This window comes from Fusarium proliferatum (assembly GCF_900067095.1).
Source record: "Fusarium proliferatum ET1 genome assembly, contig: FPRO_scaffold001, whole genome shotgun sequence".
NCBI classification, from domain to species: Eukaryota; Fungi; Ascomycota; class Sordariomycetes; order Hypocreales; family Nectriaceae; genus Fusarium; species Fusarium proliferatum.
Window position 1 is genome coordinate 5,123,775 of NW_022194790.1, and position 24,117 is coordinate 5,147,891.

General features: G+C 49.2%; 10 protein-coding genes across 10 annotated transcripts; 7 read left to right on the forward strand and 3 right to left on the reverse strand.

The window, feature by feature from the left end:
- Nucleotides 1-418: 418 nt before the first annotated feature.
- Nucleotides 419-2,419, forward strand: FPRO_00426 (uncharacterized protein; the record flags this gene model as incomplete). Its single annotated transcript, XM_031225404.1, has 3 exons — nucleotides 419-1,506; nucleotides 1,563-1,843; nucleotides 1,893-2,419. 3 exons carry the CDS (start codon nucleotides 419-421, stop codon nucleotides 2,417-2,419), a joined length of 1,896 nt encoding a protein of 631 aa, XP_031076044.1.
- Nucleotides 2,420-2,721: 302 nt separating this feature from the next.
- FPRO_00425 (uncharacterized protein) lies at nucleotides 2,722-4,385 on the reverse strand (the record flags this gene model as incomplete). The annotated part of the gene is made up of 2 exons (XM_031225405.1): nucleotides 2,722-4,237; nucleotides 4,300-4,385. The coding sequence occupies 2 exons, from the start codon at nucleotides 4,383-4,385 to the stop codon at nucleotides 2,722-2,724; spliced, it is 1,602 nt and encodes a 533-aa protein (XP_031076045.1).
- A 695-nt stretch (nucleotides 4,386-5,080) lies between these two features.
- FPRO_00424 (putative argininosuccinate lyase) lies at nucleotides 5,081-6,797 on the forward strand (the record flags this gene model as incomplete). The annotated part of the gene is made up of 6 exons (XM_031225407.1): nucleotides 5,081-5,141; nucleotides 5,202-5,419; nucleotides 5,473-5,666; nucleotides 5,723-5,773; nucleotides 5,831-6,263; nucleotides 6,351-6,797. The coding sequence occupies 6 exons, from the start codon at nucleotides 5,081-5,083 to the stop codon at nucleotides 6,795-6,797; spliced, it is 1,404 nt and encodes a 467-aa protein (XP_031076046.1).
- A 1,418-nt stretch (nucleotides 6,798-8,215) lies between these two features.
- Nucleotides 8,216-8,864, forward strand: FPRO_00423 (putative ubiquitin-conjugating enzyme E2-C; the record flags this gene model as incomplete). The annotated part of the gene is made up of 3 exons (XM_031225408.1): nucleotides 8,216-8,322; nucleotides 8,376-8,708; nucleotides 8,762-8,864. 3 exons carry the CDS (start codon nucleotides 8,216-8,218, stop codon nucleotides 8,862-8,864), a joined length of 543 nt encoding a protein of 180 aa, XP_031076047.1.
- A 433-nt stretch (nucleotides 8,865-9,297) lies between these two features.
- FPRO_00422 (putative ribosomal protein L31.e.A, cytosolic) lies at nucleotides 9,298-9,837 on the reverse strand (the record flags this gene model as incomplete). Its single annotated transcript, XM_031225409.1, has 3 exons — nucleotides 9,298-9,501; nucleotides 9,599-9,673; nucleotides 9,748-9,837. The coding sequence occupies 3 exons, from the start codon at nucleotides 9,835-9,837 to the stop codon at nucleotides 9,298-9,300; spliced, it is 369 nt and encodes a 122-aa protein (XP_031076048.1).
- A 707-nt stretch (nucleotides 9,838-10,544) lies between these two features.
- On the forward strand, nucleotides 10,545-11,736 carry FPRO_00421 (putative RAX1 Protein involved in determination of budding patterns; the record flags this gene model as incomplete). The annotated part of the gene is made up of 3 exons (XM_031225410.1): nucleotides 10,545-10,726; nucleotides 10,777-11,449; nucleotides 11,500-11,736. The coding sequence occupies 3 exons, from the start codon at nucleotides 10,545-10,547 to the stop codon at nucleotides 11,734-11,736; spliced, it is 1,092 nt and encodes a 363-aa protein (XP_031076049.1).
- A 483-nt stretch (nucleotides 11,737-12,219) lies between these two features.
- FPRO_00420 (uncharacterized protein) lies at nucleotides 12,220-13,100 on the reverse strand (the record flags this gene model as incomplete). The annotated part of the gene is made up of 2 exons (XM_031225411.1): nucleotides 12,220-13,017; nucleotides 13,068-13,100. 2 exons carry the CDS (start codon nucleotides 13,098-13,100, stop codon nucleotides 12,220-12,222), a joined length of 831 nt encoding a protein of 276 aa, XP_031076050.1.
- Nucleotides 13,101-15,522: 2,422 nt separating this feature from the next.
- Nucleotides 15,523-19,171, forward strand: FPRO_00419 (uncharacterized protein; the record flags this gene model as incomplete). Its single annotated transcript, XM_031225412.1, has 2 exons — nucleotides 15,523-15,644; nucleotides 15,793-19,171. The coding sequence occupies 2 exons, from the start codon at nucleotides 15,523-15,525 to the stop codon at nucleotides 19,169-19,171; spliced, it is 3,501 nt and encodes a 1,166-aa protein (XP_031076051.1).
- Nucleotides 19,172-20,865: 1,694 nt separating this feature from the next.
- On the forward strand, nucleotides 20,866-21,048 carry FPRO_00418 (uncharacterized protein; the record flags this gene model as incomplete). Its single annotated transcript, XM_031225413.1, has 1 exon — nucleotides 20,866-21,048. One exon carries the CDS (start codon nucleotides 20,866-20,868, stop codon nucleotides 21,046-21,048), a length of 183 nt encoding a protein of 60 aa, XP_031076052.1.
- A 1,537-nt stretch (nucleotides 21,049-22,585) lies between these two features.
- FPRO_00417 (uncharacterized protein) lies at nucleotides 22,586-23,811 on the forward strand (the record flags this gene model as incomplete). The annotated part of the gene is made up of 3 exons (XM_031225414.1): nucleotides 22,586-22,822; nucleotides 22,890-23,288; nucleotides 23,338-23,811. 3 exons carry the CDS (start codon nucleotides 22,586-22,588, stop codon nucleotides 23,809-23,811), a joined length of 1,110 nt encoding a protein of 369 aa, XP_031076053.1.
- Between the last annotated feature and the right edge of the window lie 306 nt (nucleotides 23,812-24,117).

Below are 24,117 nucleotides of genomic sequence, written 5' to 3' on the forward strand. Positions count from 1 at the left end.
TTATTTACACAACCGAGACTGGTTGTAGTGAAGTTGTACAACTTGCTTGTGTTTGCCCCTAGTTCATTGTTGCCAAATCAGATGGCTATACTGATTATTGTGTGAGAGTAAAGTACGTTCTCATAACAAGAAATGGGCTTATTTTCAACCCATCCGACTGGCTGACGAGGACGCTTGCCTGTTTGTGCCTCTGCTCATGTATGGTTCGCCCGCCATTGGGAACTTGCGCAATTGCGAATTAGCTAGGTACTCATATAACAACGCACTACCCCAAAGTTGTCCAACAATTCACTATGAACTTACTTCTCAAGGATTTGTGAGGAACAACTTAACGCCATTAAAACCCACACAGTCCTATCTTTATTTACATCTCCAAACACCAGGCACACTGCTATTTGGGCTCATCTCTACATGCAGCATGTCTGACTCGAGACATAACGACCAGCGGGCTGCTCTGAAGCCTTTAACAGAGCAGCAGAACCGCATCATAGCAATGCTCTTGGAGAAAGCTACATTCGAGGTTGGACGGCGTCAAGGCTCGAGGCTTACTGGCATCTCTAAGCAAGGAGGCAACGTCTCCCACCTTATGCCACCAAACACCAGCAGCTTAGCTAGTTTGTCGACTCCTTCCTTTGGGATGGCCATTTCTCCCATGGTGAACAATATTTCGACAACTGCGTATACTAAGATACCAAGTATAGAGGTGTCGAATTTGGACGACGACAAACCAATGTGCAGAACAGAAAGCTCGGGTACCTCATGGTCGACTGGTGGTATTTCGATAGACAGCGGATGCTTCTGTTCAGCTGGAAGTACGACTGAGAGCTGCACTCATGCTCCATTGGAAGATGCCTTGAAAGGCCTCCCTATCCCTCTCAAATCTGAAGACTTTGATTTTACAGAATCCATTCCTTGGAACGCAGAATTGACTGAGGCTTTCGAGGACTATCAAAATATCGACCTATCTCAGTTTTCCTACATTCCTGCTCAAGAGCCGGATCCTAAGTCCCAGTCCGCTCTCCCAGTTTCCACAGATCCTTCGGACTGTGGCTACAGTCGAGAAACTTCGGAAGATAGTGTCGAAACGTACTGGAGTAGCGACCAAGCCTCTTCATCGTCTGCAATCGCAGAGAGAAGAAAGCACCAAATCGTGGCTCAGTTAATGGCGAGACTCCAGGAGTGGCTTGAGGTGGCACTTAAAAGACACGGAGTTCAGAATGGCCAGTCCACTTCGAGTGGTAGCCCTACACCGGTGATCGCAGCACCCGGTCGTAGTGGAGAGTCATCAAGCAGCCAAAACAAAAGAAAGCATCAGGGAAGTGACTCTGATGATGAGTTTGGTGAGGATGATGAGACACCAGATCGGGCCCAGAAGAAGCGGAAAGGTAGCGTTGATATCGAAACCAGATATGTTTGTCCTTTCTTCAAGCATAATCGCGAGAGGTATAAAACATCCCACTGGAAAAGTTGTTGCTGGCCGGGCTGGACCTCTGTTCATCGGGTCAAGTAAGTCAAACTTACCTAGGTACTGAATTGGACAGAATATCTAACGGTATATCCAGAGAGCATATATATCGGCGACATAGGCTTCCCAGGTTCCGATGCAATAGATGCAGGCAAGACCTCAAATCAGCTTTCAACCTCAACGAACATCTGCGAGCGGACACTATCTGCGAGAGACAAAGTGAAGAGCCTGAGGAAGAAGGAATCAACGAAGAGCAAGAGAGACTACTCCGCATCAGAAAGAGGAAAAATGGGAAAGCTCGACAAGTTACTGAAGGAGAGAAATGGGTTGAGATGTACAAGATTCTCTTCCCTGACGATGATCCTGTCCCCTCTCCATGTAAGTCCATGCCCCTGGACCATAAAGTCACAGCCTAACATGGTCCCAGATCCGGAACTCTGCTCTTTGCAAATTGAGCAACCCGAGCAAGACATCGAGCAGGCTGGAGCGAATTTACTGGACAGCTTTGAGGACTACGCACGACGTGAGTTCTCAGTACGTATGCGGCCTCGCATTGAGAATTTAGTCGATGGACTTATGGAGCAAACCTTCACTTCTCAAACGATCACCGATATCGCTACTAATGTCCTTAAAGACATTATGGAATCTTTTCGCAAGGGCAAGAGAAAACCGGAAATTCGGGGGTATTCCGTCTCAAGGAGACGGAGGTCGCCCTCGAGAAGTCCAGACCCTCAGGAGATACCAGCTGAGAGCTCTACTCAAGTACCTCGAGAAATCCATAATTTTGAAACTGAGCCATATCCGAACTTGGAGTTTGATCTGGATGAGATTCTAAACTCATTAGATGCTAATCAGTCTTTGGAACTTGGACGTTGGGGGATAGAAGATGAAGGCATGAAAGCTTTCAATCATTTCGGGCTTCAGGTTGAGCAGTATAGCAAGGCAAACGCCTAAGAAAGAGGAACTATCGGGATCCTGTTTGTATCTTGGAGGATGCCAGAAAATCTTAGGATAGATACACCAGGTGGAACAAAAGACTCATGTTGACATAAATTTAGCAAAGATTTAGTAGACCTTAGGCTATGTATTTTTGATACCTTGTCTCAAGGTCGGAACTTTTCTTGCTACCTGAGGGTATCTCATGCTCTCGTATTATGTATATGACTATGTCTGATCATGAGCTTTATGATCCAACTGTCAAATCCTGACATCTATGAATGTCTTGTTCTAACTTTACAAGACAGTCCCTCTCCTCTCTAAGCTTCGGGGACGTATACACCATCCTTACACAAAACAACCACCTTCTTGAAGAATCGTCGCCATTCAAGAGGATCACCTTTGACCTTGACGAAGCGAATGTCAAGGACCTCTGTTCCGTCTGGCAGAGGCTGACGATCCACTTGAATCTCGCCATGCAAACTTTGTTGACGACCGTCGAGTGCTTTGACCTTTATCTTAGCGACAGGGTTGCCATGTGGATTAGGCGAGATATTCGTCGTGGGGATATTCAGATGGTGGAGAGCATCGTTGATCATCTGGATGATGTGGGCCGGAGGCACAGCCGAGAAGAAGCGAGTAAGTGACTCTGGGGGACAAATGTCGCGGAAACGACGAGCTTGCTGGGTGAGGGTCATAGAAGGACCAGGAGTCTGAGAGAATTGCGACATAGATGGCTCGTCGGCGAGTGTATCGAGCATTGCTCGGCTCACATCGTGAGTATGTGGGAGTGATGAGGCTGGCGAGGCCATAGAGCGAAGTGGAGGACGCTCCCAATCCCAGTCCTTATCAGCGATTGGTGTCTCTGGCTGGGTAGAGGAAAATTTCCCGACATTCAGGCCAGTATCTATGTCCATATTGTCGCTCGACGAAGGCTGTGATGTTGGGTGGTGGTTGAAGTCGATGCGGAGATTCTCCAGCATCTGTGTCGCCAAGTTGATGGGATCTGTGACTCGGCCATCCGAGTTGAGGAGGGCATTGTGTCTTGTGTACCAAGGGTGTTGGCGCACTTGAGTAAAGTTGAAGCGTTTTGATGAATCAATGCTCATCATCCCTCGTAGTAGAGATAGTGCTTCTGCTGGGACTCTCCCCCACAGAGCATCCGTGCTGCGACCAGATGTTCTTACATATTCCTGAAACTCCCAGCTGCCTTGTGAAGGCTCATCCCATGGTGTGTTGCCGACGAGAAGAACGAATAGAATAACACCGCAAGACCAAACATCGACCAAGTCTGGAGAGTACTTGGCAGCGTTGGGTAGCTTCTTGTCTGCTGCACGCCCACAAGCAAGGATTTCAGGGGCGATATAAGGTGGGCTACCACATAGTGTTGAGCTCAACTTTCGCTGACCTTTGTACTCAAACATTGTGGCCATACCAAAGTCTGCGAGTTTTAAAGATCCGTCCTGAGAGAGGAGAATATTCTCAGGCTTGAGATCACGATGTGCCACGCCCTTGGAGTGCATGAAGCTCACGCCGCTGATGAGCTGAACGAAGTAAACTTGGGCAATATCCTCGCGGACACCCACATCAGCTTCAATCTTGTCGAAAAGATCACCACCTTCTGCGTACTCCATGGCAATCCATCGCCAAATATCATCTTCTCCTGAAGCGAACCACTCGATAATGTTGGGATGCTGGCCGATATGTGAATGCAGCGAGACCTCCATGGCCAACTGCTTGGTAGAAATGCGACCATGTTTAACAGCATAACCCTTGTGGATGAGCTTTACAGCAAAAACTGGCGTTGGGGCGTCCAGGGGAATTGCTTTCTTGATGCTGTGTTGAGGTCAGCAGTGAACATCTCGGTTATCGTGAGTGAAACATGGGGTAAAACTAACGAGGCATATGCTCCTCGACCCACGGTCTTGGAGACGATTCGGAAGGGAAGATCCGTTGGTAGGGGGTCTAATTGTGACTGATTCATTGGTTTGTGTTAGTTATGAAGAGTCTAGGTAATGAAGTCATACAAGATCGAGCTCGATTCACAGCAGATTGAGTAACTGTGACTACCTACCTGTACTCCGTAGTCTGCAACGAAACGGCCAGCGGCCCGATCTGGTTAGTCAGCACCACTGCTCTTAATCACTGAGCATCACCTTTGATCACCTCGACGTCGCCTCTCCCTCTAACAGGCTGTATGCTAACCTATTACCTTTTACCTATGCAACTTTAAATTTACACTATAGCTTCTTAACTTCATACAAGTCTAGGATTCAGTTTGACGCGACCAGAGGCGAGGGAGGCAGATTGGTTAGTGATGGGGAGTTTGGCGTATTCTAGTGCTTGTTTCTTTCTTTCAACACTTGATTAATGTTCTGCTTTTACCATCAGCGATTCTTGCCTCCAACCAATTGATTGCGTCCGATGAGAGTCTGACTCACGACAACAGACACAAGCTTAATCAACCCAGGCATCCGTTAAAGTTCTCAATGTGACTCTTATTTCGCAGGGTAACCTTCATTGGGTCCCAAGCTCTTGTCCGATGCCGCATACGCGATAACTTTTAGCCGGTATCGGCTGCCCCTCGACAATTTTCTCGACATTTAACAACAACCCCCGCCCTTGACCTCGATAACGAAAGCAACGAACGGAATTAACACCACTCGCAAAGACCTCATCATGGCAGAGAATAAGGCAGACGCTCCAGCAGCTAACATGCTCTGGGGAGGCCGGTTCACAGGTTCGAATGCCCCGGAAAGCAAGCTTCGAATAGCTAGATACTGACTACACGGTGTTGCAGGTGCAATTGATCCTCTCATGTATAAGTACAATGCCTCCATCAACTACGATAAGGCTCTCTATAAGGAGGACATCCTCGGATCGATCGCTTTTGCCCGGGCCAACTCGAAGGCTGGCATTATTAGCGAAGACGACTTCCAAGCGATTGAGCGTGGTTTGCTCCAAGTGATGGAGGAATGGAAGCAAGGAACTTTCGCAATCATGCCGAACGACGAAGATGTGAGACGCCACTCGACTCTACTCGGCATTTAGAAGCTAACATAATGGGCCAGATCCACACCGCAAATGAACGTCGCCTAGGGGAGGTCATCGGCAAGGACATCGCGGGTAGGCTGCATACGGGGCGCAGCCGCAATGAGCAAGTTGTCTGCGATATGCGCATGTGGCTACGCGATCGAATCCGCGAAATCGACGCCCAACTCGTTGCATTTCTCAAGGTCATTATCGCCCGCGCCGAGTCTGAGATGTAAGTCCAGCCCCACCTCCAGCCAGAATCGCCGCCTTACTGACTGGCAACCGCAGCGACTACATCATGCCAGGATACACCCACCTCCAGCGCGCCCAACCCATCAGGTATATCAGCACGCCCTTCCATTTCACTCCCAAGCACTCATTTATTTCTTAATTTAGGTGGGCCCAATGGCTGATGGCGCATACCGCTTCGTTCAAGCAAGATCTCGAGCGACTCCGCCAAGTTTTCGAAAGGGTCAACCTCAGTCCACTTGGCTGCGGCGCTCTGGCTGGCAACCCCTTTGGAATTGATCGAGACTCAATAGCTCAGGAGCTTGGTTTCAGTGGAATCACCTTGAACTCTATGAACACAAGCGCTGAAAGGGATTTTATTCTCGACTTCCTAATCTTCACGAGCGTTTTCACCAACCACATCAGTAGGTGGGCTGAGGACCTTATTCTTTACTCATCCTCTGAGTTCTCTTTCCTCCGACTGGCCGACGCATACAGTACGGGTAGTTCTTTAATGCCAAACAAACATAACCCCGATAGTTGCGAGCTTTTGCGCGGCAAGTCAGGTCGTTCTTTCGGTCAACTGGCTGGGTTGATGATGGTGAGTCTTGATAACCATTTCAGGCGATTGCCCCGCCTTTGCGACCAAGAGCGTATGGAGAGCAGCTACTAACTATTCACTTGGCAGACTATGAAAGGCCTGCCATATTGCTATAATAAGGATGCCCAGGAGGGATGGGAACCTATGCTTGATGCAGTTGAGACTGTGTCTGATAGTCTTGGCATAGCTAACGGTGTCATCTCTACACTAAAGGTGCGACCTGAGCGGATGCAGGCTGCTCTAGATAAAACGATGCTAGCTACTGATGTCGCGGAGTGGCTGGTACGAAATGGGTGCCCGTTCAGAGAAGCTCACCATATCTCTGGACGTGTTGTTGCGCTGTCTGAAAACTCTGGGGTTTCAATGGACAAGCTAACACTGGAGCAACTGCAAGCTATTGATCCGCGATTCACAGCGGGCATTGCGGAGGCATTCGAGTACGAGTCGAGTGTCGAGGCGAAATCGTCTAAAGGCGGTACTAGTCGGTCAGCTGTGCTGGAGCAGATCCAGGTTATTAAGGCTATGTTAGATTAGGGGTCTGATACCCTGGCGCAAGATGTGCCCGGAGTAAGGGAATCTGGCACAGACATCACGAATGACATGATTCTTGCTGTGGAAGCAAACATGATTGACGAGTGTAGAATAGGACGCCACAAAAGAAACACCACGTTGTCAGAGGAACTACAACAGGAGAACCGTCGGCCCAGCCGGATAAAGAAGTAGTCTTCGTCTTCTATTCATAAATGGAAAGTCTTCGATGCAGCTTCCTATGAAAATGAGCTATGGAAAGACGGCAGCCAACACGCCGATATACTGCCAATATGAAGCTGATTGCAACAAGTATCGCCCCGGCAAGCATCGTAATAGGAATCACAGCCACGAAACAGACATAACCCACCGACCGCAAGGGATACGGAATCGTAGGGCTTAAGAGGCTCTCCGCTTTGGTATCCCTTCTGCGGCGACCTATGCGTACCTGAAGCGCAAGAGAGTTCTGTCGTGCTCAGACTTGATCACCCTCCTGATCACCTCTGCTCAGAGTAAAGCAGCGACAGCTCAGATTTGGCACCGAAAGCGAACCGGGAGGCTAAGATCTGTCGGGGGAAACTATAAAGGTATGACCGTGAATCATTCACAATCTCCTTGATACTGATGATCTGCCACTGGAGAAAAGCTTGGTAGACGCTATTGATAGGGGCTAAATAAGGAATGTCCGGCTTACCATTGTGTAAAGGTAGGTAGGTGAATTTATGATGGTATCTGGATTGTGTTGCTACTAGTAATATTCTTGTTCAACAATAACCAATCGCTCAGTTGAGGAATATCGTCCTGATACTTCAAGTCCAGAAGTTGTACACGTTGGTCCGCGTCTATTCACCGCGTAAAGTGTTTTTTTTTTTTTGTTGCTGTGAGACCCGATCCAGGTCCCCTAAAGATAGCGTCACTTAGCGCCCTGTGCATCCTCTCACAGCACAAACATGCCCTACAGTTTCAGCACTGCTGCCTTGTATTGGAGACCATTGGCTGTGGTGTATTATTCACCTGGACCCTAGTCGCGCTGGTTGCTGCGGTAAACAGTTGGAGCCTTTGTTCAAGCTTGAGTTAAGAAATCACTGCCCTTCCATTTATTCAATTCTGTCGCAATCCAAAATAATATATTGCACATCGTCTCACTTTTAAAGACAACTTAGAACCCGGGCTTTCTCTCTATTCGTTTTCACCCCTTCCCGTGTACGCCACAGCCAAACGTCTTTTTGTCTCCCTCAATCGCCCCTGCATTCGTCCACCTTCACCTCTTTCCACTTGCGGAATTGTTGTCTGTACATAAACAATTCCCTACCGCTCCCTAGCAACCTATAATAGCATCTACTCTTCTGTTGCTTTCTTGGTTGTCGGCATCTCTCCATACTCAGTTTTACTCGAGGAAACAACATCAGCATCAACATCTCACAATGAACTACAACATGGAGGATAGCCAGAACTCAGCTCCCGGCAGTGTCCAGGCCGCCAAGCTTAACTCTGGCCACAAGGGCCCTGACTCTCAAAGCACGACCAAGAGGTGAATACTCGTCCCGAGACATTATAGTCGCTGCGGATGCTGACTCTGGACAGACTGCAGACCGAGCTGATGCAACTCATGACGTCGCCCGCTCCCGGCGTCTCTGCCTTCCCCGGTGCGGATGGAAACCTCCTCGCTTGGACTGCCACCATTGAGGGTCCCGACGATACTCCCTACGCCGGGTTGACCTTCAAGCTCAGCTTTGCATTCCCCTCCAACTACCCTTACGCCGCTCCTACGGTGCTCTTCAAGACACCCATCTATCATCCTAATGTCGACTTCTCCGGCCGCATTTGCTTGGACATTCTCAAGGACAAGTGGACTGCTGCTTACAACATCCAAACTGTTCTGCTGAGCCTTCAAAGCTTGCTTGGCGAGCCCAACAAGTACGTACAAAGTTTCGAGATTGACCATAACCTTTTCACTAACGAATTCTCAGTGCTTCACCCCTCAACGGTGAGGCTGCCGAGCTGTGGGACAAGGATACCGAGGAGTTCCAGAAGAAGGTCCTGGCACGCCACAGGGATGTTGAGGACGAATAACTAGGTTTTACTAGGGGTTTGTGCTTTGATAATTGTATAAAGGAACAGGAGTACCAGGTGTACGGAATTTGGTTTGGTGACTTGGTAGGTTACAGGATTGCATGGCATTTCCACAGCTGGTTTAACAGCGAAGGGAGGGGATTTTGATAGGGTCAGAAACATGTACACCATTGTCGATAGCAGACCCTCTAATCGACGACTCATAACATTTGCATCATCACGTCAGAACGTAAATGATTATTTTCGCCCTCATAAAAAAAGCCTTGTCCATAGACCACTTCACGCCGAGGCACCGATTGTCGTTTGTGTTGACTTCAAGCTTTGATCACATTTTTTTCCCTCTGTGTATATTCAGCGTCAAAAGCCAGAATGCCGAATGCAACTCCAAATGCCATGCCACCATAGAACCTGTCCCAAGAGAAACTTTTTATATTTATTCCTCAACAACGACTGTGGCAAGACCCTTGGGGTTCTTGACGTTCACAGCCTGGACGTAGCTGTACAGCTTCTCCTTGGCACCCTCCTCGTCGTTTCGTCGTCGGGAAATTCGCACTCGGAGTCGGTAGTCAACACCCTTGATACCCTGCTCCCAGACCTTCTTGTTCAACTGGGGGTCGATGCGGACATCAGAGGTACCCTATCGTGAATGTTAGCACGTGTGGTTCGAAATGACAGCTTTGTCCTCTGCAATTGCTTCGCATTCGACATCAGGCTCATAGGATGGATAGTCGTACCATGGACTTGGTGGCAAAGGCCTTGATCTCCTTGATAGCACGGGGGGCCCTCTTCTTGAAGGTGACACCATGGAGCTTTTGCTCGTTAGCATTTAACCCAGACATTTGCAGCTCCGGTTCTCGAGCTATTATTTGGCGAAGCAACGTACTCGCTTGTGCATGTGGATGGTGTACTCGCGGGCGACGACATCCGCGATGGCGGAGCGCTGAGTCTTGCCGGAGGGCTTCTTGGACGACATGGCTGGAAATATGAGGGTTAGTCCTTCGGTCGACGAAGTTGAGAAAAGAATGAGTCGCTCGTGCTCGTAGTCTCTTGAGAGAAAAAGGACTTCGAGGGAGGAGAGGAGGGAGTATTGGTCGTACCTGCGGCTCGTCTCTTCGAGATTGGTCGTTAGGAAGGTGTGATGAAGTAGCTGGAGTAATTGCCAAAAATCTTTGTGCGTAGCCCTCGAAATCGGCAGGCACTCTGTGGGCCTGGCGAACCAATTAGAGCGCAGCCCTGATGGCCCACCAGGCTCTCACGTGATAGCGGTCGATTCACAGTTCAGACAATCAGCTAACCCCAGATGGGCTAGAGGCGTTGTATGGTCCACGTTTAGCCTCCAGTGGTGTTTACCGCGAAGCAAGCATTGCATCCAATCTTGGCCGTTGCTGCATAACGATTCCATCATTCCAGCTTGGGGCAATTGATTTCAAGGCACCGCAAATATCGCCATCCTTTGCGCATAAGCGTCTCATTTCTCTCATTCGGAGACTGCTTCGCTTAGGAGAGTGTGCGGTTGCTTCGACAAGACTTAGCGGCCTGTCGTCGGTTGTAATCAGGGGAACTTCGCGTACCCGGACCCTTCCATAAAGCTTCCCGGCAGTTACTCCGCGCGCCAGAAACGCCTCTTTCATTTTAACATTCACTCTCACCTTATCGACAAGTATAATACGTTCGCCCGACATGGCCGAACACGAACCTGTTACCACGATGGCATCGCCGTCGCCTCAGCCTGACATGACGAGAAATCGACTGCCTACGCTCTTTGAGGTCTTGAGTCGTCGCACTCTCCCTCCCGTCGACCTTTTCTCGTTCTATATCTACATGCGCGATCAGCAACGCTCGGTGGATTATCTCGACTTCTGGTAGGTTCATGCAGGATTGACTTTCCAGAGAGCTTAGCTGACATAGCCAGGCTTGATGTTGCCCAGCACATGTCGCTCTGCCGGCATTATGTTCGCGAACTTCGACGATCCGTCCTTATTGGCACTCCCGAAGCACAATCAAAACGATCTTCAGCTATCCTCGAGAATATTGGCGACTTGGAACCTAGAACGGCAGGTCCGTCCATGTATGCGACTGAGAAGGAGAAGAACCAAGATGCGCAAATGTCTGCATTCCTTAGAGAGGACCAAAGTCACGATTCACCTCAGAGTGCCTCTGCGCCTGTTAGACCCAGCCCTCAGTTCAGCAACTCTCACGAAGTCACTACCGAATCCAACTCGCCCGCTCATACCGTTGCGCGACAGGACATCCGAGCCTCAGCTGAGAAAATTCTCTACACTTTCCTTCTTCCTGGAGCCGAGCGAGAAATCACCCTCCCAGGTTCTATTACCGCAGAGGTCACTACTGCCATCGAAGAGTATGGCCGCGACGATCCCGAGGTATTTGATGTTGCCAAGGACTATGTCTTTCAGGCTATGGAGCGAGATGCTTTCCCAGGCTTCCTTCGAATGAAGGCTCTGGGCAACCTTATCCCACCTACTCTCATCATGCGACTTATCCTTGGTCTTATTGCCATGTTTGCCGCCCTCTGGGCTGCGTTTGTCCTCATTTTTCTTGACTACTCTCGTGCAACCAGATGCTGGGTAAGTGCCTCATTTAAGGGAGTTCTCGAAAACTTACTGACTCTCAATAGCTCATCCTCCCATTCACCGTCGGTGTCTATTTTCTTGCGTCTTACCAATACTCTCTGGACCCTATTATGGCCCTGGTTGGTTACAGCGAGTACACCCCCTTCAACTTCTCTCGCATTCGTGAACCCTACGTTCGCAAGCTCATCGCCAAGCGTGCTATCATGGTCCTCGCAGTGACTGTTCTCATTGATGCTGCACTCTGTGTTCTCTTCATTCTTGTTCCGGGAAAGCGTCTTTAAGCAACTATTCTTTTCACATTCAACCGCGGTCACTAATGCCGGCCATTACTGGCCTTTCAAATTCCCATTAAAAGAAAAAGCCATCTCCGCGAGAGTCTCTTTGGACATCATATCAATACTCACGACTGTAATGATCAGGTGCCTTGATTAAGCGACAATACTATCCCAGTCTCTCGATTGAGCTCGGGCGTTGTTTTCTTGAGGCTGGCGTACGGAAATCTACTGTTTATCAACCAGGTCTTCTTTGTAATTTAGCTATTCCCGGTCTGGAACATGATCTTGAATCATTTCCGGCCATGCGTTTTTCCTTCTTATTTATGACCTTGACAGGTCATTAGAATTAGTACAAGTCTCAGGGCGGCATTCTGTACCGATGTAGGGCTAATAAAAAGGCGCCGTATCGTCTATTATGTCATGGTTCTTCGTGATACACGTGTTGCGAGCTTGACTTTTGGTTCTCCTGACTCGAAAGGGATACTGTCTTCAAAGCTTGCGCTTATTTGCTCGTTTCTTCTCCTCTTCGGCCTCGTCGACATCCATACTGTCGTTGTCCACCAAATTACCTGTATCCATGACTGATCGCTTGTTAAACCCCCGTCTACCCAGGTCCCGTGTCATGTTTGGCAGATCGTACTTGCGTGGTCCCATTCCCTCTTGTTGTTCGTTGATTAACTGCTGTAACTTCTCGTCCGCCAGGCGCTGCTCACGCTGTCGAGCTGCGGCTGTTGTTCGGATCTCCTTGATCTGAAGATCAAGGCCTTCGAGGGTGGTGGTGCAGCGGTCAGACCATTTCTTCAACGCAGCGGCCATGTCAGGTATCGCTCCAGGGGCGAGATCACGTAGAGGCGCAACACTGGTGACCTGCACGACTGCACGAGCTGGGTCAAGCGTGGCGTGAAGTAGACCAGCGTAAACCGCAGAAATCACCAACGCCTCTACCTCGCGTGCTCCAGGAAGATCCAGGGCTTCCTGTAGCGCGGCATAGGAGAGGTTCTGTCGATCTCGGACCAGTGATAGAAGCGATAGCTGCCGTAGCTTAGTTGCCTGTACTTCGGCAAGCGCTGGTAGGCCTTCTGTCGTTTTGTATGACGAGTATGTTCCATAGGAGAAGATCTGGAGAAGTTTTAGATGCGAAGCGAACTCTGAGTCGGCGAGGTTCTGGATGACGGGTGTTTGTAAGAGATCACTGAAGAGGAATGTGTTTGGTGCTGATGTAGCTCTGGTGACGAGATCCGCAGCTGCGCGAGGAGATGTAGCTGATTTGGAGAGAGCGATGAATGGCTAATGCAGTTGTCAGTCTGTTTCATCTTGCTTTTCCTAGTTATGCATACCTCCAGCGCGTTAAGAGCCTTCGTCTGCTCCATGATGTGGTGTGGTTGAGGCGACAGCCTCGGGGGATAGGCGACGGATATCAAGTACGTCACAGCACGGAGAGAGGCGGAAAGTAGTGACTGTAGTGAAAGTCCGTAATTTCCTGCGCTCTATTATACCCTCTGGTTGAGGCTCGGGCCCAGGGAAATACTCTATGTTGATAGTCGCAGCTTGTGCAAGCGATATGTCGATGAAGTTCAAGATGGAGCATCGGAGCTTAGTTCAAGGTGAGGCTGGAGCGCTAGGCAGGCAGCGTATGGTGGGCGCGGGGCTCATGGGATGTGGGGTCGAATTACTTGTAAGCGTGGGGTCTTCCAATGTGAAGCCGACTACCCTGTACTTATATGTCCGTGATAGAATAATGGTGTTCAATCTTGACTTGGAGTTCTCTGGCTTGTCGCCTTGTACTTCATCTCTCATGTTGCATGAGCCACTCAAGGAGCAGTCTTGGCTTTTGATGTCGGAGCTGGACACTGCCAGTTATGTTCATACCATGGCTCCTGTATATCTAGATTATGTGTAAAGAGCGATACCCAACTCATCCACCTCTGTACCAACGCAAACCACAACCAGAATATGCTTTTTAAAAGGCAGCCAAATGATACTCGATGTAACATTCGAGTATGCCAATGGCTGTGCAAAACATGTACAAACTCAATTCAAACCGTCTATCGCCAAGGAAACTGGCAAGAAGCCACCACATATACGATAACTTAGCCACTGGTGGACTTGCCTATGCTGTCTTGGGAACTTATTGAGTTCAGCTACGAGTGACAAAGAGTCTAGCGTTCGTACTGCTGGTGGGCTGCAAGGCAGAGACATGCTGACCGCATTGGCAGCTGTAGCCTTACACGCGACACATCGACATTGATTGCCGGAACGTGGAACATCCGCCTGAAAGACCTCACAATTGGACTCTATTGCGTCTTACATATAGTAAGACATTGCTACTCCAAAAGACACGCGATGATTGGTGATGGTCGACTAGAGGTCGACGGCAGAGTTGCGATCGACAATAACAGGAAATTGAAGATTCAACTCCTGTTCAGTTCTAAGCCAAGCTGAAGTCTTCCCAAAGAGAGGTCGGTGTGTCTAGTTCCGATAGTTCATGAAGGGTAAAAGCTGGTTGGACAGTCTGGGTGCTGAAGCAACTTGAATGATCGACACTTGCGCCTTTCAGGACAAGAGATGGCGCCATAAAAGGCCAGCTGAAAGTGAGCTATTGCAGAACTCTAGTCACATTGTGACTGAGAAATAAAAGGAGAGATAAGACTAGGTAGTGATGAGGTATAAACATCAGCGGCCTTCGCCTTGTGGCTATGGTTGCACCGATCTCACAGATCTCACTCTTTCACAACCATTCACAGACTTTTTTTTTTGAACTGCCTGAGCATCTGTCACTGCTCACTAACAGATTGCGGCCAATCGACCAGGTTTTTCTTTAATAGCGGAGTCCCCTTGTCTCAGGTCTCAGCATTTCCCGGCCCCAAGCTCCCTATTCATCTCCATTGTTCAAAGAGACCCTGGGCCTCGTTTGGGAATTTCTGAGTCTCTAGTGAAACATCCCTGCAAGCAAGAAATCTGGTGCTCCAGCAGTCGCATCTTTGTATTAAATCCACCAACGAGAGGTATCAAACCGTCTTGGATACAGCGGAAACAGACCCCAAACTGGAACTTGACCGTAACAGTCGCTGAGCCAAGACTCGTCCCGGATGTGATGGTTTTTGGGCCTCTCGCCTCGCGAACTGTTTTGTTGGTGTTTCCTTGCTAATAGCAGTGAGTGTTTCCCCTGAATCGTAGTTAAAACGCCGAGACGCCGTCCTTTGGAATCTTGCTCATGTCATGTCCTTTTATTCTTGGCCTGGTGTCTTCTTCTTATTCTTCTTTTCTCGTACCCAAGTGGTCGTTCATTTTGTTCTCTTTCTTTCGTCTGACTAACGCCAAAAATAGCCGACATACGTATACACATACATCAGCAATTGAAGCCGGTCTTCGTGGTCTTAGTGGCGCATTTGTTATCAACTGGCATAAGCTGTGACCTTCCAGTCCGGGCTTGATACAGTACTGATCTTGGCCTCCGATTTCCTTGTTCGTCTAACACTGCAACTCTTCTTCTTTATCTCTTTTCTCTCTTTCTGCCGAGCTGCTGCTCGATTTATTGTTTGCATCGAATCTCCACCAAATCGAAATGGTCGTGGCTGGACGATTGAACTAGAACCCGTTCATTCCATTATTAGCAACCAACCACCAAACGAGTCTAACCGCGAGAGTGAGACCCAAGACCACAAGTGCCGTTCATCCCGCTTTCCGCCGCCTTCTGGCTATCAATCTTCAACTTCAAAATCTCTTGGCTTCTGAGGATCGCAAAATATTCACGATCCTCGAGTCGAGGCTCACGAGCCACAAGCCGTCGCGATGGCTCCCGCCTACATCCAAGTCCCTAACAAGGACACAAATAATGTCGCGCTCTCCGTTCCGAGGAGTCCCGGCGCCGGCGCCCATCTTGCTACAACGACACTTCGAGTGGACGGCATGACGTGAGTTTGATCACAGTTCTATTCTTTTCCTCAACTTCCGCCGGTCATCCCGGGACCCAGTTATGGAGTTTCGTTCGGCTTTTGCGGCCCTCTGCCAAGTTCATGCGACCTGTTCGGGAATATATCACTGACCCTGTTTCCTCTATAGATGCGGCGCATGTACTTCTGCTGTTGAAGCTGGCTTCAAGGGCGTCGATGGTGTTGGAAACGTTTCAGTCAGTCTGGTTATGGAGCGGGCAGTCATCATGCACAACCCTCAAGTTATCTCAGCCGACGAAGTCAAAGATATTATCGAAGACCGAGGCTTCGATGCTGAAGTCCTCTCGACCGACCTCCCCAGCCCTGTCGCCAGACGCTTTACACACAACGAAGACGACAACGACTTTATTACGACAACTATCGCCGTCGAGGGCATGACCTGTGGAGCTTGCACTTCCGCCGTTGAAGGTGGCTTCAAAGATGTTCCTGGTGTCAAGAGCTTCAGCATCTCATTGCTCTCCGAGAGAGCTGTTATCGAACACGATCCCGACCTTCTCACTGCCGAACAAATCGCCGAAATCATCGAAGACCGCGGCTTTGATGCTACGATTGTCGACTCGGGCAAAGTGGTGGCTGACAAACCTGGCAAGGATGCTGACAACGCCGGCAACATTGCCATCACGACAGTAGCGATCGAGGGCATGACATGCGGTGCTTGCACATCAGCTGTTGAGGGTGGATTCAAGGACGTAGAAGGCGTCCTCAAATTCAATATCAGTCTTCTCGCGGAAAGAGCCGTTATTACACATGATGTTACCAAACTCTCGCCGGACCAAATAGCGGAAATAATCGACGACCGTGGCTTCGACGCGGAAGTTATTTCTTCGCAACCAACCAATGAACATCATAGCGGGTCATCGTCCACGGCACAGTTCAAAGTTTATGGTGTTCCCGATGCGGCTGCAGCAGAAGCTTTGGAGGCTGAGTTGACAGCCATGCACGGCGTCGATTCAGTTTCGGTAAGCCTTGCTTCATCACGCCTCACCGTCACTCACCAACCTGGTGTTATTGGTCTTCGGGCCATCGTAGAAGCTGTCGAAGCTAAGGGATACAACGCCATTGTGGCCGACACCCAAGACAACAATGCACAGCTTGAGTCACTCGCAAAGACACGAGAGATCAATGAGTGGAGGACGGCTTTTCGAACCTCCTTAGCCTTTGCTATCCCGGTCTTTATTCTGAACATGATCTTGCCTATGTGTGCGCCAGCTCTCGATCTTGGCAGGTTTGAGTTGATTCCCGGTCTCTATCTTGGAGACATTATCTGTTTAGTCCTTACGATACCAGTCCAATTCGGCATTGGAAAGCGGTTTTATATTTCAGCATGGAAGTCAGTCAAGCACCGCTCACCGACAATGGATGTTCTTGTTATCCTCGGAACATCTTGTGCCTTCTTCTTCAGCATTTTGACAATGACCGTCTCTCTGCTTTTGCCTCCTCATACCAGGCCGAGCACCATTTTTGACACCAGCACTATGCTCATCACATTTATCACATTAAGTCGTTACCTTGAGAATAGCGCCAAGGGTCAGACATCCAAGGCTCTTTCTCGGCTCATGTCTTTGGCACCCTCTATGGCTACAATCTACGTAGACCCCATTGCTGCTGAGAAGGCTGCTGAGGCTTGGGGTAAGGACCCAACTACTCCCAAAACCCCAGGAGTTGGTGGTTCGGCCCACGAGGAGCGATCTGTTCCTACTGAGCTTCTCCAGCTTGGTGATGTCGTCATTCTGCGACCTGGCGATAAGGTGCCTGCCGATGGTGTCCTTGTCCGAGGAGAGACTTTCGTAGATGAGAGCATGGTGACAGGTGAAGCAATGCCTGTTCAGAAGCGAACCGGCGATCACGTCATTGGCGGATCCGTCAATGGTGATGGTCGTGTTGACTTTCGAGTCACTCGTGCTGGTCGTGACACTCAGCTCAGCCAAATCGTCAAGCTGGTTCAAGATGCTCAGACCAATCGGGCACCCATCCAGCGACTCGCCGATACTATTGCAGGGTATTTCATTCCTGCTATTCTCATTCTTGGCTTGAGCACGTTTCTTTGCTGGATGGTTCTTAGCCATGTGCTTACAAACCCACCTAAAATCTTTTTGCAGGACTCCAGCGGTGGTAAGATCATGGTCTGCGTCAAGCTCTGCATTTCTGTCATCGTTTTCGCATGCCCTTGTGCCCTTGGTCTAGCTACACCTACTGCCGTCATGGTTGGTACTGGCGTTGGTGCTGAGAACGGCATTTTGATCAAAGGTGGCGCTGCTCTCGAGAGATGTACCAAGGTTACACAGGTTGTCCTCGATAAGACTGGTACCATCACCTATGGCAAGATGAGCGTTGTCGAATCTGTTCTCGAGTCTGAGTGGCATGATAACGAATGGCGACGTCGACTTTGGTGGGCTATTGTTGGCCTTGCTGAAATGGGCAGTGAACATCCCGTTGGTAAGGCCATCCTTGCAGGAGCTCGACAAGAGCTTGATATTGAGGTCGATGGCGTTCTTGAAGGAAGTGTCGGCGAGTTCAAGGTCACTGTTGGCAAGGGCATCAATGCTCTGGTTGAACCTGCGTCAGCTGTTGACCGTAACCGCTATCGGGCGCTGGTCGGTAACGTTGCCTACCTGCAGGAAAACGGCATTGAGGTCCCCGAGGATGTCATCGAGGCATCAGAGCAACTCGACTCTAGCGCAACCAAGGCTTCTCGCAAGGGACCTGCCACTGGTACCACTCACATTTTCGTGGCTATCGATGGTAAATACAGCGGCCACCTCTCTTTGGCTGACTCTATTAAGGAGGGTGCAGCTGCTGCCATCTCGGCCCTTCACAAGCTGGGTGTGAAGACAGCTATTGTTACTGGTGACCAGCGATCTACTGCCCTCAGTGTTGCTGCAGCTGTTGGCATCGCTCCCGAGAATGTTCATGCCGGAATGAGTCCCGACCAGAAGCAAGAGATTATCAAGCAAATCCAAGAACAAGGCGAGGTCGTAGCCATGGTTGGCGACGGCATTAACGATTCACCTGCACTTGCAACTGCTGATATCGGTATTGCTATGGCTAGCGGTACAGACGTTGCCATGGAAGCCGCCGATATCGTTCTCATGCGCCCAACCGATTTGATGGTTATTCCTGCGGCGATGGACCTCACTCGGTACATTTTCCGTCGCATCAAGCTGAACCTTGCCTGGGCGTGCATGTACAACATTATCGGTCTGCCAATTGCCATGGGCTTCTTCCTGCCCATTGGTTTCCACATGCACCCCATGATGGCTGGTTTTGCTATGGCGTGCAGTAGCGTCAGTGTCGTCGTGAGCAGCCTGTTCCTCAAGTTCTGGAAGCGTCCCCGATGGATGGATGAGGCTGCCGCTGAGCAGCGTGGTGGTCTTCGCTGGAAGAGTGGAAGAGGTATTGTAGGCTGGGTGCGAGAGACCCTGGGTAGGAGAAGAGCTAAGAAAGAGGAGGGTTATGTGCCTTTGGAAAATCTTGAGACGGAAGCGTAAGAATTTTTGTTTTGTTAAGCGATGGAGTCATGATGCTTGGTATATGTATCGTCTTGAAAGTTACCTTATATATCGATGATATCCTAGAACGAAAATAAGAGCATATGGACGTACAAAATATTTTTTTTTCATGTACACTTCGCTCTTGCTGGCCGTTTTATCTTACATAAACATCAAGAATGCTCTTTATCGGCCCTTGAATGTTAGAAGTGTCATGATATATGAAGTGTCTCTTTGTTTGTCGCGTGTTCAGTCGTATGTTCGCATGTCCCGTAGATGCCGTAAATGCCGTAAATGGTTTGTATGTGAGCTTGGAGAGCACACCTGATAACGCCACTTTCTGCCTTTCTAACACGGTAATAGAGGAATTGATGAATACCAATGAATGACCAAGAGCTTAAACATCAAAATAAAATGGAAGACAGTTTAGTTGTTTGTGATTGGGCAACTTGCCGTTGGAGACTTGATCGGATCCGGAGAATCTCCCTTGAATAGAGCCAACGGTTACTAAAGTCAATGGAATGTGAATAAATGAGGGCGGGCAAATGAAACAGTCATGGCGCAAGACCAGAGAGATATGAAGACTTGAAGTGCTGTGCTGTTGTTGTGTGGCTTTGGATCTCGGAGCATAGATATCCGCATAAGTAGACACTGCGACCATTAGAGAACGCAAGTCAAGACGAAATTGATCCTACACTGAAGCATCAGGATCGACATCGAGTTGCCCTGAAATATCGATGGTCACCATTGCAGAAATCACCGTTACATTTCCCGTCAGACTACGTATTAGCATCCCTGCCTCGCCATCCTCATAAGGCGACATTATTCGAACTAAGTACACACATACTCATGCCCACAAGGATCCATCTCTAGCATCATAAGCAGGGGACTTCTGTAAGGGCGGCATCGGCCTTCCGGGGCTGAGACACAATCAGATCCTTGCATTCGTAGACTGATATTCTGCATCACTCAACGGATAGTGACAAATAAAGTTATCGAGAATCTGAGACATAAACTAACATGATTATCAGGGGCTGCTTCGTTGGAATTCTGATACTACCGCCAAGAACAAATTATCGGATCAACGGTAAATGGAGTCTCATGGCGTGGGAAAGAAAAAATTTGGATTGCTGTGCAGATTGTAGGAATCTGCCAAGGCTATTCAAACCTGTTAGGGCGCTTGAGTTTGAGGCGACGCAACAATGAATGGGGCGGAAACAACGGCCTTGGATGGCGCAAAAGTCAACGGCCTATTTACTCCTTTTTTTTGGTTCTTGGAATTGGTCTCGTGACAGCTTCTGAATGATGTTTTTCTTCTTCTTTCTCTGTACACGTCTAAAGGAGACATCCGTCTGACACTCTCTGCAGATGTGGTTCGTATTGCTCACTGATAATCGTATTGAGGTCCAATCACGGACTGACCTCAACGACTAAACGCTTACAGTCTCATAGCAGTGTTGATCTTTCTGAGTGCCGTTAGAGATAGAGAGCAAGTGCCGGTGCCGGTGCATATAAAAATAGCCATGAATACGCGGAACAACTATGCCCATCGTCTTCTCCCACTGTCCCTTGGCCTACGTAACCCAGAGCTTGCGTGTTCTTGATGATGGACAGTTTTCCTGGTCCTTGGCCCGTTTCACGACAACGCGGCTCAACACGTATATGTGCGGGTATAAATCAACTCTAACTAGAGAATGACGTGCCCTCTCTCGCTTGTAATACCTATAGAGATTGAGTTATGTCTACATGAGATCCGTGCTGCGAGAGCCGGTGTCGAGAATACCACATACAAATACCGACTACAAACGGATACTGTTTTATTGTTACTAGAGTTTTATTATACCCACTTGGAAGAAGAAAATTCCTTTTCTCCGTGACCAAGAAGATAACACCCTGAGCAGTCTGGGCCAGTCTGTTCAGCTCCATATTCGATATTGTATCAACTCATATCAGCATAAAACTACTGACGCCTCTCTCATTAGCCAACATCACCCAATCCAGTGACTTGCTAGAATTGTCAACACGAGATGTTGTGATTGGTCTGAGATGCTGTATTCCTGGTTCGCGACAAGATGTCCCCGCCCCCTTTTCTGATTAGAGTAGAGTGCCATCGCGTTAGGTTCTTCTGGACCCCTGGACTATACATGTACAGGTAACAGGATCACGTTCCAAAGGCGGTAATAAAAACGATTTATCGAAAGTCCTTTCCTGCATTAGGTCGTTGGAGGGAGTAGTCCCGAGTCTTCATTCAAGCATCCTTGTAAGCTTGTTTGCTGAATGAATTGAGTTTGCGTTGGTTGGTGAAGAGTGATAAGATGAAATTGATCCTCTAACGGTTGTACAGTGGAGAGGTTTCTAACCTCTATCCATCCGTGGCAGGTAAAGTCAGTATGTATGTGCTAGGTGAGATCTGGTGCGGAACTCTATCAATCACTAGGTACTGCCACTGCCTATGTAATAGCGATCACCTTAATTTCCCACTGCAGGATTCAAGAATCCAATCCATTTGGAACAATAGCCCACCCAAGCAAGCATGGCTAATCAAGGCTGGTAATGGTTACTGCGAGCAGGTTCCGCCAATGCTGACAGTTGTTCACTAAATCTTGACACAGACGCCACAAGGTACCTCACCTCAGTGTACCTCGAATCACACTCCAGTGGCTTTTCCTCCAAACTCCGCACCCCGATCCAATAGCTCCGTTTTTGGAAGCCACTTGCAAGGCCCCGCCGACTACTTCCTTTGGCAACCACCCCCGCTATCAATCACTGAAGCCTCCGAACCTCCCCGTAGATATTGATTTGGGGGGTACAGATCACACAGGTACAGTAAGCCTGAGATCCTTTTTGGGGCTTGTCTCCCTAAAAACCTTCCTCCCTTTTTTCTGCCTCCCAACTCTTTTTTCCTTCTTCCCCGTCCCGTCACTTTAAACTCCCTCTTTTCCCTCCTTTTCGAGCTCCTCGAAAGAAACAACTCTTCACAACTTTCTCTTCTTTTTTGTGTGTGCGTGTTGTGCAAGATCATTTTCTTCCCTGGGATCAGTACTTGATTTTCGCCTGTCTCGTCTTGTCTCCATATTCATCTCCCTGTCTGGGTCCAATCGCTCGCTTTATTCCATCATATTACGCGCCTCCGCCCCCTTCTCCCCTTGGCTTGGCCCCTGTATTTTCTTCGCTTCCATCTATCTCCGTGTTACGTTTCCACTTAACAACTACCTACAACTACATACATCAAAGACTCGGCTGCACCTTGGTCTGCATTTGCATTTTGTCGGTAATCGACTGCGCTTGCGGATTTATTAGTCGGTTCGTCGTTATTGATTGAGTCGACTCCGGGTTATGCTAGAGACCCCACGATAACCTCAACGTCAACGGCACCTGATCGCATCCCCACGAATCTCCGGCGCATCCATCACCATGTCTTCCCGCCCCAATAACGAGGAGCCTCTTCCTCTCCTCTCCGCCGAGGAGAGAGAGCGTGATATCAAGGGCGAACTCGACGTCGAGAGCGACGCTGGCCGAGCCGAGCCTCCCAAGAACAATAACCTTGAGCACGAGTACTCTATCCCCAGTACCGTCAAGTTCGCATGGCTCGGAACCTATTTTTTCTTCTCTCTGCTCCTCACTCTTTACAACAAGCTTGTTCTGGGAATGGTAAGTTGACAGCATCTACCGCTTGTGGTACCCTGATAGTCCAAAGACTTACATGCGCTTCCAATAGTTCCACTTCCCATGGCTCTTGACTTTCCTCCACGCCTCATTCGCCAGTGTCGGTACCTATGTCATGATGCAAATGGGTTACTTTAAACTCTCACGATTAGGGCGTCGCGAGAACCTCGCCCTCGTTGCTTTCAGTGCTCTCTTCACTGCCAATATCGCCGTTTCCAACTTGTCTCTCGCTATGGTCTCCGTTCCTTTCTACCAGACCATGCGCATGCTCTGCCCGATCTTCACCATCCTTATCTACCGCACTTACTACGGCCGAACCTACAGCACCATGACATACCTTTCCCTCCTGCCTCTTATCATCGGTGCTGCCATGACCACACTGGGTGAGATGAGCTTCACTGATGCCGGTTTCCTTCTCACCATTCTTGGTGTTGTGCTCGCCGCTCTCAAGGTATGCTCTGTCCTCATGTGGGCTAAACTCTTTATTAACCATTTTATAGACTGTCGTCACCAACCGATTCATGACTGGCTCTCTCGCTCTCCCCCCAATCGAGTTCCTCCTCCGCATGTCTCCTCTCGCTGCTCTTCAGGCTCTGGCTTGCGCTACTGCCACCGGTGAAGTCAGCGGCTTCCACAAGCTTATCACCTCTGGAGACGTCTCTCTTCCTCCCGCTTTCGCCTCGCTTTTCGGAAACGGTTTCCTCGCCCTTCTGCTCAACATCTCGTCTTTCAACACCAACAAGCTTGCTGGTGCTCTGACCATGACCGTCTGTGGTAACCTCAAGCAGTGCTTGACTGTTGCTCTCGGCATCTTCCTCTTCGACGTGACCATCGACCTGCTTAACGGTGCTGGTATGGCCGTCACAATGCTTGGTGCTGCCATCTACAGCAAGGCCGAACTCGACAACAAGAACCGCAAGAGCCAACAGGCTGCTGCCGCCGCCTACAAGCCCGTCGAGCAGCAGGCCCGGTAAACTTGGTGCGCTATTGAGATCGGATATTCTCACTTTTAATACATGACCTTTTTATAGACGATCGGGCGAGTGAAGACTGGCAAAGGCGAACTGCTTCTTTTTCGGTGTCTTTTTTCTTCGCTTCTTGGGATCTCTGCTGGGTGTGTAGCATGGATCGACATCTGGTAAAATTCTATTTGTGCTTGATATCCGGCGGCTCCCCACGGACTCGCCCACCACGAAGCAGGATCGGAGGGGAGATTGGAGACTGAGGATGTTATTACTATCATGATCATGGGCTATGGGTTTTTTCGAAAATGTGCTGGC